Source organism: Setaria viridis, chromosome 9 (assembly GCF_005286985.2).
Source record: "Setaria viridis chromosome 9, Setaria_viridis_v4.0, whole genome shotgun sequence".
Lineage (NCBI taxonomy): Eukaryota > Viridiplantae > Streptophyta > Magnoliopsida > Poales > Poaceae > Setaria > Setaria viridis.
The window spans coordinates 37,378,203-37,390,182 of record NC_048271.2 but is presented as its reverse complement, the minus strand read 5'-3'; the positions used below and the strand labels follow the sequence as shown (position 1 = coordinate 37,390,182).

At 48.0% G+C, this 11,980-nt stretch overlaps 2 protein-coding genes and 1 long non-coding RNA gene across 3 annotated transcripts; all 3 read right to left on the bottom strand.

The window, feature by feature from the left end:
• Positions 1-4,734: 4,734 nt before the first annotated feature.
• On the bottom strand, positions 4,735-5,241 carry LOC117839735 (cortical cell-delineating protein). Its single transcript, XM_034720141.2, has one exon. The coding sequence runs from the start codon at positions 5,239-5,241 to the stop codon at positions 4,735-4,737; it is 507 nt and encodes a 168-aa protein (XP_034576032.1).
• A 2,984-nt stretch (positions 5,242-8,225) lies between these two features.
• On the bottom strand, positions 8,226-8,681 carry LOC117836928 (cortical cell-delineating protein). Its single transcript, XM_034716456.2, has one exon. It carries the CDS (start codon positions 8,679-8,681, stop codon positions 8,226-8,228), a length of 456 nt encoding a protein of 151 aa, XP_034572347.1.
• A 1,521-nt stretch (positions 8,682-10,202) lies between these two features.
• LOC140221446 (uncharacterized) lies at positions 10,203-10,747 on the bottom strand. The gene is made up of 3 exons (XR_011897226.1): positions 10,585-10,747; positions 10,329-10,502; positions 10,203-10,276 (listed from the first exon to the last, which is right to left on the bottom strand). It is a non-coding gene; the product is annotated as an uncharacterized lncRNA (long non-coding RNA).
• Positions 10,748-11,980: the final 1,233 nt, after the last annotated feature.

Sequence of the window (11,980 nt, the reverse complement as noted above, 5' to 3'; positions counted from 1 at the left end):
CATTTATGGTTACGAACAACAATGCTCGTAGATTAAAGATCTCTTGTCTATCCTCATCCCACACACGTACACCTTCTTCCTTCTAGAGCTATAAAAGGTCATCAACCAACGGTCTTAGGTACACGTCAATGTCGTTGCCAGGTTGTTTTGGGCCTTGGATAAGCGCCGGCATCATAATGAACTTCTGCTTCATGCACAGCCAAGGAGGAAGGTTGACCATACATAGGGTCACAGGCCAAGTACTATGACCACTACTCAACTCATCGAATGGATTGAATCCATCAGTACTTAAATCAAATCTTATGTTCCTTGCTTCACTTTCAAAGTTCGGGAATGCTCTACCAATTGATCTCCACTAGGCCCCATCTGCGGGGTGTCTTAACATCTCATCTTCCATACGTTCTTCTTTGTGGCATCACATCAACTTAGCATTCGCCTTGTTCCTGAACAAACGCTTCAAGTGTGGTATTATAGGGAAATACCACATCACCTTCACAAGAACTCTCTTCTTGGGAGACTACCCCTCGACATCACCAGGATCATCTCGCCTGATCTTATACCGCAGCACTTCGCAGACGGGACAAGCATCCATTTTCTCGTATTCATCACCACGATAGAAGATACAGTCATTAGGGCATGCGTGTATCTTCTGAACATCCAATCCGAGAGGGCAAATAATCTGTTTAGCTTTATATGTTGTGGACGGTAATTCATTATTCTCGGGAAGAATCTTCTTGACAATGTTCAACATCCCCTAAAATGCCTTATCGGACACACCATTTTTTGCCTTCCATTGCACAAATTCTAGTGTCGTACCTAGTTTTTTATGGCCCTGCTGGCAATCTGGGTACAATAATTTTTGGTGATCATCTATCATACGCTACAACTTTGCTGCTTCCTTCTCAGTTTCACAATCTCTGTGTGCATCTCGTAGCACCTGACCAAGGTCATTAGTAGGGCCATTTTCTGCAAACTCATCTTCATCAACCTCGCCCATTGTAGTATCTGCAAAAGCTTGGCCTGCAACCTAGTCCCGAATGTTGCCATCCTCCTCCTCGTCTTCCATTACAACCCCTCTTTCACCGTGCTTGGTCCAAACCAAATACTTAGGCATGAAACTGTATCTAAACAAGTGGCTGTGAATAGTCCCCCAGGAATCCTTTGAATAGTCCTTCTTGTTACTGCATTGGAAGCATGGACAACATACAAACCCATTCTCTGACTTGTTTGCTTTGGCCACTTCGAGAAAATAATGCAAGCCATCAATAAACACCTTGCTCCGTCTGTCTGCATTATACATCCATTGCCGGTCCATCTGCATCGTATTACGCATGAAAATGGATTACACTTGAAAATAGATTACGCGTGAAAATTGATTACACTTGAAAATGGATTACGCGTGAAAATTGATTACACTTGAAAATGGATTACGCGTGAAAATTGATTACACTTGAAAATGGATTATGCGTGAAAATTGATTACACTTGAAAATGAATTACGCGTGAAAATTGATTACGTGTGAAAATTGATACACTTGAAAATAGATTCACGATTGAAAGCATGTCAAATGTTGTAGTGCAAATAATGCTGAAAGTTTAGATATAGATACAAATACACATATTTAAATTAAAGAACCAAACAACATGATACAGTACAACAAGCCATCCACTGGTTATTATCTAGGAGGACTTTAAGCATCCTTAGGCGGTGAAGGTGAAGGTTCCGCTGACCCAGCCTCATCCTGTGGTTTATTTGTGCCGCTTGAAACGGTAGTACTAAGTGGACGTGAAACACACGGGACTGAGGGTGGAGCATAACGACCACCAAAAGGAGGTTCCTGACCCGCGGCAACATCTTCTTCATGACGTTTCTGCAAATAACAAAGCATTGCTTTCTCCAACACGCTCATTTTCTTCAGCTTATCCTGAGGGTCAACTATGATTTTCCCCTTGCCCAAAGAGGAATGACGATCGCCCCCACCATCGCCACTTCCTCCAGTAGCAGAAGCCATCTATGTACAAAAATTCTTACCTTAGCACTGCAGAACTTGTTGAACTTGAAGACCATGATCATCTCGGTGAGCATGTTCTCAAATGGGCGGCACAGTACTTCGTCGTGGAAGAGGTTTGATTTTACGAGAAAGGGGACACAGTCTTCCATGATGTCTGTTGCCGCTCTTTCTCGTAAAATCGAACCTCCTCCTTGATGTCCGTTGCTGCTCCACGGAGAACATGCTTACCGAGATGACCACGGTATGCCTGCAGAACTTGTTGAACTTGAAGACCGTGATCATCTGGCGAGCATGTTCTCAACTGGGCGGCACCGCACTTCGTCATGAAAGAGGTTCGATTCTACGAAAAAGGGGACATGGTCACGATGTCTGTATCCACTCTTTCTTGTAGAATCGAACCTCCTTCTTGACATACATTGCTGCTCGGCGGAGAACATTCTCACTGAGATGAACACGATATGCAAGTTCAACAAGTATGAATTTGAAAAACCATATTGAATTTGATAATATAAACCGTGTAGACAAGGTAGCATCATTCTTAAACCACTGCAAGAATACATACTATATATGACACATCAATCTCCCTCACATTCTAGCTCAAAATACCTCTCCATTTTCTACTTCATCACATTCTAGCAAATAAACTTTCCATCTCCAAAGCATAAATCAAAGCACAACACGAGGATGAAGTAGCAAACCTTCACAAAAATGAGGGAAAAAAATTCGGGCAGCACCTCCCTTGCTTCGGCACCACCGAAGAGTAGGTGAAGCTCAGCTCTTTATCTTTGTGGTGGACTGGCTCGGGCTGGAGGAGTAATAAAGGCCTCTGTCTTGGTATATAATGGGGATGAGTTTTTATCCCGGTTAAAACCTCCAACCGAGACAAAAAGGAACACCTTTTGTCCCAGTTGAAAGTTCCCTTTTGTCCCAGTTTGAGCCTCCAACCGGGACAAAAGGGTAAACCCACCGACGCCCCAGAACTAGCCGTTACAACCGGGACTAATGGGGGGCCTTTAGTCCCGGTTGCAAATACCAACCGGGAGTAAATCTTCCCTCCATTTTTGCCTACCGTGGCGCACCCCCTTTTCTCCCGAACCTACTTTAAACCAGGACAAAAGGGGGCGCATCGAAAGTCAATTCTCTACTAGTGTGGGGGCTCCAATGGTGGCCGGTCTTAGAGGAGAAGTTCTGCGGCAGCGGCACGCCTGACGGAGCTAGTGGTTTGGCTGGTGGTAGAGGCGAGGTGGCACAGGAGCATTGCCGGTCGGGCATGGTCATACATCCAGCGGGCGGTGCTTGGTGGTGGAGATGAGAAGCATCGTCGTATTAGGAAGGGCGGGCCAAAGAGGTGGTGGCATTTGGTGGGCGGATGATGCGGCAGCGCCGAGCGGTGGGGCGGCGCGCGCATTAGGGAATTGCAGCGCTAGGGGCTGCGTGAGGCGATATAGCAGGGAGCACGCGGCGTCCGAGGCTGGGGTGGCGGCGGTTCGTGGGCTGAGGTTAGGGTTGAGATGGATGAGCATCCAACGAATGAGGTTTGCCCGCACGAATCTCAAATATTGGAAGTCTAAGTAGCCCGGAAGCCATATAGGTTTTCCGCGATCATGACGACGATGATGCTTCGAGCATGTTTGGAAGAACTTCGGACGAACCTAGTGACGCCGTCCAGTAAAAGTTAACGGGCTTGGTAGCTTGTCTCGTGGGCCAAGCCGGTTGGATCTGGAAGGAAATCGGTAATGGGTCAACACGTCTAGTATGGGCCGCATGGCCTGAATCCACGGAGATCCTATCTGGCTTCCGGAATTTGTTTTTCTTATGTAGCTTCCGATACCTAAAATTCGTGCAACAAATCACGACTTCCGATGCCTAATTTTAGGAGGGGTGGGAGGCGAGTGAAGGGATGGGAGGTGGGCAGGAGCGGCTCGGCTGTGACGTCGCCACCGGCTGCTGGTGGTGGTTGAGGCCGGTGGCGGTAGCGGGAGCGACGGAGGTTAGGAGTAGGGTTTGGAGTTGCTGGGGGCTCCAATGGTGGCCGGTCTTAGGGGAGAAGTTCTGCGGCAGCGGCACGCTTGACGGAGCTAGTGGTTTGGCTGGTGGTAGAGGCGAGGCGGCACAGGAGCGTTGCCGGTCGGGCAGGGTCATACATCCAGCGGGCGGTGCTTGGTGGTGGGGATGAGAAGCATCGCCATATTAGGAAGGGCGGGCCGAAGAGTGTGGTGGCATTTGGTGGGCGGATGATGCGGCAACGCGCTCGCCGCTGGCCGAGGCAGTGGAGGTTGCGGTAGCTGGAATGGGAGGCGCATCTGGAAGATGCGGGGAAGAAGAAGATGCTAGGTTTGATGACCTCCTAGCGGGCCTAAACGCTGTAACTATCTGGCTTTCGCAATCCTGATAGGACATCCCATGAAAACTCGCTCCTCTAGTCTCCAAAGAATTGAAACAAAAACGATGAACACTCTTGTTGATAATAAGCTTTGTGCGGCATTGACTAACAAATTAAATATGGTATATAACAGTAAGAACTCCATAAGTCACTGGATACATGACTCAGAACAGATACCAAAGTACAATGAACTATAAGAAAATTAAAATGCAATATATAAAATTTAAACAAATTTATCCCAGCATGCAACGGCTATGAGACAAGTCGCCGCCACCGCAAGCAAACCTTTGAAGCGAGACGGGAAATATGACGGCTCGATCCTGATCATTCCCGATCGAGCTTAATAGCGAGGGCAAGTCAAGCCGGGTGGGCAATCCCTGCGGCCGCACCGGTTTAGACTCAGACTGATGTTGATGGGCACGCGGAGGGGAATGCCGAGGACGTTGGCCTTAAGCACGGTGCAGAGGCACGCAGCGGCATCGATGTCAACGAGCCCGTCCAGCAGCCGGCAGCACCTCTCCCGCTCCTCCGGTAAACTAACCTTGACAAGGCCATCTAGAATGCTTGCGCACACCTGGAGCTGGAGCGCATCCACTGGGCACCGCCTGGCCGGGCGATGGCCGTGGCCATCGGTCGTCGGCACTGTCGGAGCGGGTGGCTGGGGAGCATAGCTTGATGGCGTTGGTGCGACCGGCGTCGTAGGAGCTGCTGGCTCGGGTGCGTAGGTCGATGGTGCCGGCTCGGGCGGAGTGGAATCAGCTGGTCCACAGTAGGGTATGCAGCCGTGCGCGTCGCCGGCGAAGAGGAGCAGGCTGAGGGCAACGAGGACACCGAGCTTTGCAGCCATTGGCGATCAAGTGATCGTAACAAAGCCGGGAATGGTGGTCTAGGGCTACTGCTGGGTTCTCTGGTTCTTTAATTCGGGGTGGTTTGCAGGGGTCGTTTGTGGGTGGTATTTATAGCTCATCGAAGTTGCCAGTGACTAACATGCCCATGCATGCATGCCGCGCATGTGTAATATACTATGAGATCGATAATGCATGCATAATCGTCGGTTTGATTTGCTTTGTTGTCTTGGATACACCCGTGTTGCTAGGAGAGATTGGTCAGCATTTTGGCACCAGCGAAATAAACAGAATGCCTTGATCAATCACGTTGCAAGGTGGTGATCGCTCCGGACTCTAATCATCTTTTAGATTAGGCTATAAATCAATAAAGCTCTTGTTCATCACATGTTGATCGAGACTATGCGATGCGATATTAATTAATACTACTTGTTCTTGTCCATCAGTTGTGCTTCTCTTTCTGATAGGGTACGCATGTGAGACGAATGGTTTTTATCGCAAGCAAATCCGCATAATTCATGCTTGACATTTTGCAGCTCAGTTTCCTAACGAACAAAGTACAGTTTTCTCAACGAAGTAGAGTTAGTTAATAAGCGAGATACCATATCGTGGCCTCATGGTGGTGTGAGTATAATCACAATTATTCGGTCAACCTAGATACGCACCCGGCGGGGGTCACCAGACACTGATCTATCAGATGAACAACGACGCGTGTGCAAGCGGTGCCTGTGCGCTGCATGTCCAGATGACCAGACCAGAATGTATGCGTCGAACGCTTCATTAGTTCAGAAATAATTATAACCCCATTTAATTCCCTATTACTTAGGTATATTTCTTTGTAGAATATATGCACCGAATCATATGATTCGCATGTAGTACATGGCTATCGATGAACTCCACCAGCAGTATTGCGCCCGCTAGTTGCATGTGGCAGATCTCGTTCGATTGCTGGAAGCAAATCCGCATAATTACCGCTAACGAACATAGTACAATTTTCTCAATGAAGTAGAATTATTTAATAAGTGATACCATATGGTGGAGACGTGGACTCATGGTGTGAGTGGAATAATCATAATTCCAGGCCTCTCGCTATTCATTTTATTAAAACTATATGTACAATGCAACCAAGACATGCAACCTATTTTCTGTGGCGATCCTCTTCCTTCATCACCAGCGGCACACCGGAGGGATTTTGATGGATAAAGCCAGCGATAGGTAGGAGAAAGAGGATGTAGACGGAGGTATTTCTTAGAACCAACAGAGTTTTGCCAAATTTTTATATGAAGATAACAAAATAAAAAGAGGAAAAATACAAGTCACTCAAACCAAAAAAAAAACCCCACTTGAGAAAGAGATCCAGAGGTAGATTAAGAGACCGGGTTTAGGTTTCAGTTCGTAGATCAATGGTGGTCAATAGGGCAACACGGGAGGCGATCGAATCTCGTGCCCAAGACCTACTTCGATGCTCCTCCCCGGCCGCTGCCGCAGCAGCAGTCTGAGCGGCGGCAATGGTGGCCTTAAGCATCACTTCCCTTTCCTCCCTTCCCATTTCCCTCTAAGATCAGCTCAGGCTCCTGGTGGCCGGTGTGCCTGATGGGCCCTTAGCGTACGATAACCATAGGCTGTTGGCTGGTTGCGCACTGGCAATCAGCAATTGGCCGATTGGTCTCCAGCTAGGTCTGATTTGTCCGGATCCGCCGTTAGGCCTCATTCTTCGAAGCCTCTACGATAGTTGCTTTTGGCAAAACGATTCCATTGCATTGGTCGGCGGGTGCTGGTTGTTGGGAATTGCGGTGTCAACTTCTTGCTGCCCAATCTCGACGCAGGCGCCACTTGATTTCCTCGCTGGAGGCATCGTTGTGCCATGCTCACCTCTTGCTAGTGATGTCTCTAGACGAAAACCTAGGCTCGGTTCAGTCGGTAGTGTGATGGCAGCATCCATGGATGTCCTTTTCTTTTTGCAGACGTCACTTTAGGAGAATCCCCTAAGGTGCTGGAATAGTTGTTGCCTTGCACACCGGGGCTTGGCGTTGTTGCCATGTTCCAGGACATGCATGGAACCTCCAACACTGGTCAGTGTCTTACGGATTCATTTCACCTTATGGTGGACAATGAGGTTGTTGAAGCAGGTGGCTTGATGGTCGGAGTTCAATGAGTGGATGAAGTTATTTTCACCTTTGCAGGAGTTACTTGTTGGCATTTATATTTTTCTTCCATGTTTCCACTTTTAGAGGAACATCAGAATTGTCTTGGATATATAGCTTTTGGAAGGTCCGTCCAAGGCTCAGTTTTGTTGTTTCGGCTCCGAATCACCTAGGGTTTTATGTTTGTGCCTCCCTGGAGTATAAATGGACCCCTGGATGTTGAGGCGATGTTCTTTAGTGTTGATGGCTTTGGAAGGTAGAACGCACCTTTACTAATGAATACTAAACAACGTTGTCAACACTAAACAAACCACTATATTTGGTTTTTGTTTTAGTAGTAAAAGTTAGAAAGGATCGTGATGTCACCTTGAGGGTGAGAGTAAATAGGCGTTTTCTGATGAAAACTTTTAGCAAAATCATCATATACATACTGGATACTCCATTAGGTTTAATTTGTTCATGAAGTTCTATCATTTCCATGGGATCGGAGCTCCCAAGGGAGCCAGCTCTTTTTCTCAACGATGCACACTCATGTTGATAATAAGATCCGTTTCGGCATTGATCAAGAAATTAATTAAAGATATTAGTACAAGTACAAACTCCATAACTAACTTGATAAATGCCTTAAAACAAATACCAAAATGCAATAGGGATTTGTAACGAACTGAAGGTGCGACAAATAAATATAGAAGAAAATTATTCCACCTTGCAACGGCTCAGATAGGTCGCCGCTGCAAGCAATAAACTTTTGAATCAAGTGAGATACTAGACCAGAAGTGTGTGCTCCTTGTGCGCATGGACATAAATAACGTGGCTGGACCTTGATTAACAATCGAGATTAATTAATAGCGAGGGCAGGTCAAGCCGGGCGGGCAATCCTTGCGGCCGCACCGGTTTAGACTGAGGCTGATGTCGATGGGCACGTGGAGGGAAATGCCGAGGACGTTGGTCTTGAGCACGGTGCAGAGGCAGGCGGCGGCATCGATGTCGACGAGCCCGTCCAGCAGCCGGCAACACTTCTCACGCTCCTCCGGCAGGCTGATCTTGACAAGGCCGTCCAGGACACTTGCGCACACCTGGAGCTTGAGCGCATCCAGTGGGCACCGACCGGCCGGGCGATGGCTGTGGCCGTCGGTCGCCGGCGCTATCGGAGCTGGTGGCTCGGGAACGTAGGTCGATGATGGTGGCTCGACGGGTGGAGTGGGATAGGATGGCTCACAGTTATCTGCACAGCCGTACACAGCGGCGGCGAAGAGGAGTAGGTTGAGAGCAACAAAGAGACCGTGCTTGGCAGCCATTTGGCGATTGATTGATTTCCCACCACAGCAAGAGCAAGAACGCAAGATCGTAAGAGAGCTAGGAATGGTGATCTGATCTAGTGCTAGCTCGGGTCTCTGGTTCTTTGGGGGTGGTTTTCCTCGGGTGTTTGCGCGTGTATTTATAGCTGACCGATCCAGGCATGGAGGAAGCTGGAAGCGCCTACCATCAGGCATGCCATGGCATGCGTGATGCATGTCTAATGTATTTTAGACCAATGTAAGTACAATGATCGGTTTGATCACATCGTTTGCTTGGTTGTCCTGGATATACGCCAGTTGTTACGAGAGATTGGTCAACATTTTGGCATATGGGGACAATGGAAGCACCCTTGATCAACCAACAGTCATGTTACAAGGTGGTGATGGCTCATGACTCTAATCTTCCGTAGATTGGTTATGAAGAAGCTCTATTTGCTGCACTCATGACAGAGTGTTTTGGCTTTAACACTAGGCAAACTCGTGGCCACTGGACCCGGAAGTGCCCCCTTTGCCGAGTGTTACACTCGGCAAAGTGCCCAGAACCCCCCTTTTTCCCCATTTTGTCACGTATAACGGACCCCTCTCAATTCACAATACACATCATCACATGCATTTGTAATAAACAATCACATGCATAATTCACAACCACCATTAGAAACATTATTCATAAACATCACAGGCATAATTCAACATAAGCACAAAACAATCCATAAATCCAAGTTCAAGTCACAATTTAGTTTCAACCAAGTTCACAACCAAGTCTAGTTCCGTGGAGGCCAAGGAGACCACTGCGACAAATCTTGATCTTCATTATTCGAAGCCGCCGATTGATTCTGCACATAGGATAGGACATTCTGAACTAACATCTAAAGTTGTCAAAATTAAAGTATTGAATCTTAAGCACAATGTGTCAAGTGACTCACAGGAGTAGTCGTGGATGGCTGAGGCGGAGGGAACATCATCAGCGGTGGCGGAGGCAAAGACTGTCCCATGCTCGAAGCAAAACTCTGCATGTACTGGAACATCTACTCCATCCTAATCCGGTTTTCTTCCTCCATCCTCCGCCGCATGTCCTCCATCTGTGCCGCCATCTCCTCTTGTTTCTTCCTTGCTTCTTCCACCTGGGCCTACAATATTTCATTGCAATGTTATAATGCAAAGCTAAAGTATAACAACAAACGAATGATGAATGGAAGAGAAAGAACCTGGAGAGCCTCCATCTGGAACTGTGCAGTGGTGGGTCGTGGCCGTATCACCGGGCTCGAGTCCGTGCTCCTAGCTCAGATCTGGGAGAGAGTGGGAGTAGAGGCCGTGTCGACTACGCCGTCGCCAATCCAATATCGGCCATGCTTCTTGCCTCCTTCCACCCTCATCACGATTTCTCCATCAATGTCCTTGGAGCTCGGATCGAAGTCTGGCCCGTGAACCTCCCTAGCCATCTTTGTATACTCGCTGACACGGCTGTGTATGCTAGGGTGGCTGTACGCCTCGGACGGGTCATCTAGGTTGAAATCGATATCAGTCGTCGCCTTGCCCTTTTTGGAGAGGACCCATGCCTTGAGCTGGGAGCAAGGTCGGCCATCATGTGACGCCGACTGCGGCAAAAAATACAAAATGATTAGGAATTATGTAGAACTGAATGCGTACCCATTTTTCTCTATATTCATCAAGGCTTAGGCTGCCTTGATGGTGTGGTGCAGTCGGCATCTGCAAACGCCGCTGCCGGCAAGCAAGGTGGTTCTCCAACCACCCGGGCTCCAACCACACGTCGACCATCCTCTCCCAGCACGGCATATGCGCACGACACCACCACGGAGGCACCTACATCATCAAGCGTGTGACATATGAAAAGAAAATGAGCCTAATTAATCTTAAATAGTAAGTATCAATGTTCTTTACTTACCCTCATGAATTGGTCCTTAGTCAGGTTCATTGTTCTTGCCTCCTCTTTTCTAACCTTCATCTGTCTGTATTGAGCGTGGAATTCGATGATGGCCTGGATGCGCGCCTCGTAATGCATGTCCTTCACGAGCTTCTTGGCGGCTACATCACAGACGGCCTTCGTCTTGGCCTCGAATCCCTCCTGGCATCTATAGAAATCCTGCATATAGACGCATATACAGTTATTATTTCAAGAATGTCGAAAGTAGGAGATGTATTGAGCAATTTAGTACGAGAAGTACTTACCCACAGCTCGACCTTGACCCGCTCCGCTATGTTGGGGAATCTCCTCTGTTCACGATCAGGGACGTCGGGGGCGGCGACGTAGTGGTCCCACGTGTAGGCCGGCTGCTGCTGTCCGGCGTACACCACCAAGCTAGGGAAGTGAACCCTGCACAAAAGCCGGCGCGGGGGCCAGCCGGCGGCGGCGCGGGGGCGGCCAGGGGGCCGGCGGTTCGGCAGCCGGGGCCCGGGGGCCGGCGCGGGGGCACGAGCGGCGCGGGGCAGCGGCGCGGGGCAGGCAACACGGGGCGGCGGCGCGGGGCGAGCGGCGCGGGTGGGCGGCGCGTGCGTGTGCCTGTTGTGCGTGTTTGCTGTCCGCGTGAGGGACTAAGTCCGGGTTAAGTGGCAGGCTTTGCCGAGTGTCCCGTGATCTAGCACTCGGCAAAGCCTTTGCCGAGTGCTAGATCAGGAGCACTCGGCAAATTTTTTTTTCGGATTTCAAACTGAGGCTTGGACTGAGGTGGACTGAGGCTGGCACATGGACCCGCAGCGAGCTTTGCCGAGTGTCCAAGGGATGACACTCGGCAAACAGGTAGTGATATTTCATGTCCAAAGTAGTTTTAGTAATTAAAAGTATGTAAAGTTTGTAAAAACCTAGTCAAATTCACTAAACATTGCGTATTTCATTTTTTAAGTAATATTATTCCATTATTTCATGGATTTATAGCTCATATTAAATTTATATCTATTAAATTCATATACTTGCAATTAATAAATAAAAATTACCAAACGGATCCGAAAAATTCCCAAAATTTGACATGAACCAATCTATGTTCTCTATGGTCTATAAAAAAAATTTTGAACTCAATCACAAATTTAAGTATCGATTCGACTCAAAATTTTACCGGATCCTTCCAGCTTCTACGAATCCTCTCCGGAGATGCTTCGAATTCTAAGCATCATATGTGAAAATTTGTGCGAAACCTTCTCAATTTTTTACCACAGCCTCTGCATATGAAATCATAGCATCTTGGAAAATCTAGTGATTTTCAAACTTCGTTTGTATTTTTGAGAACTAAAAAATCATTTGGCCACACGTTCGTAGTCGTGTTTCCTTAACAAAATGTTCGAAATTT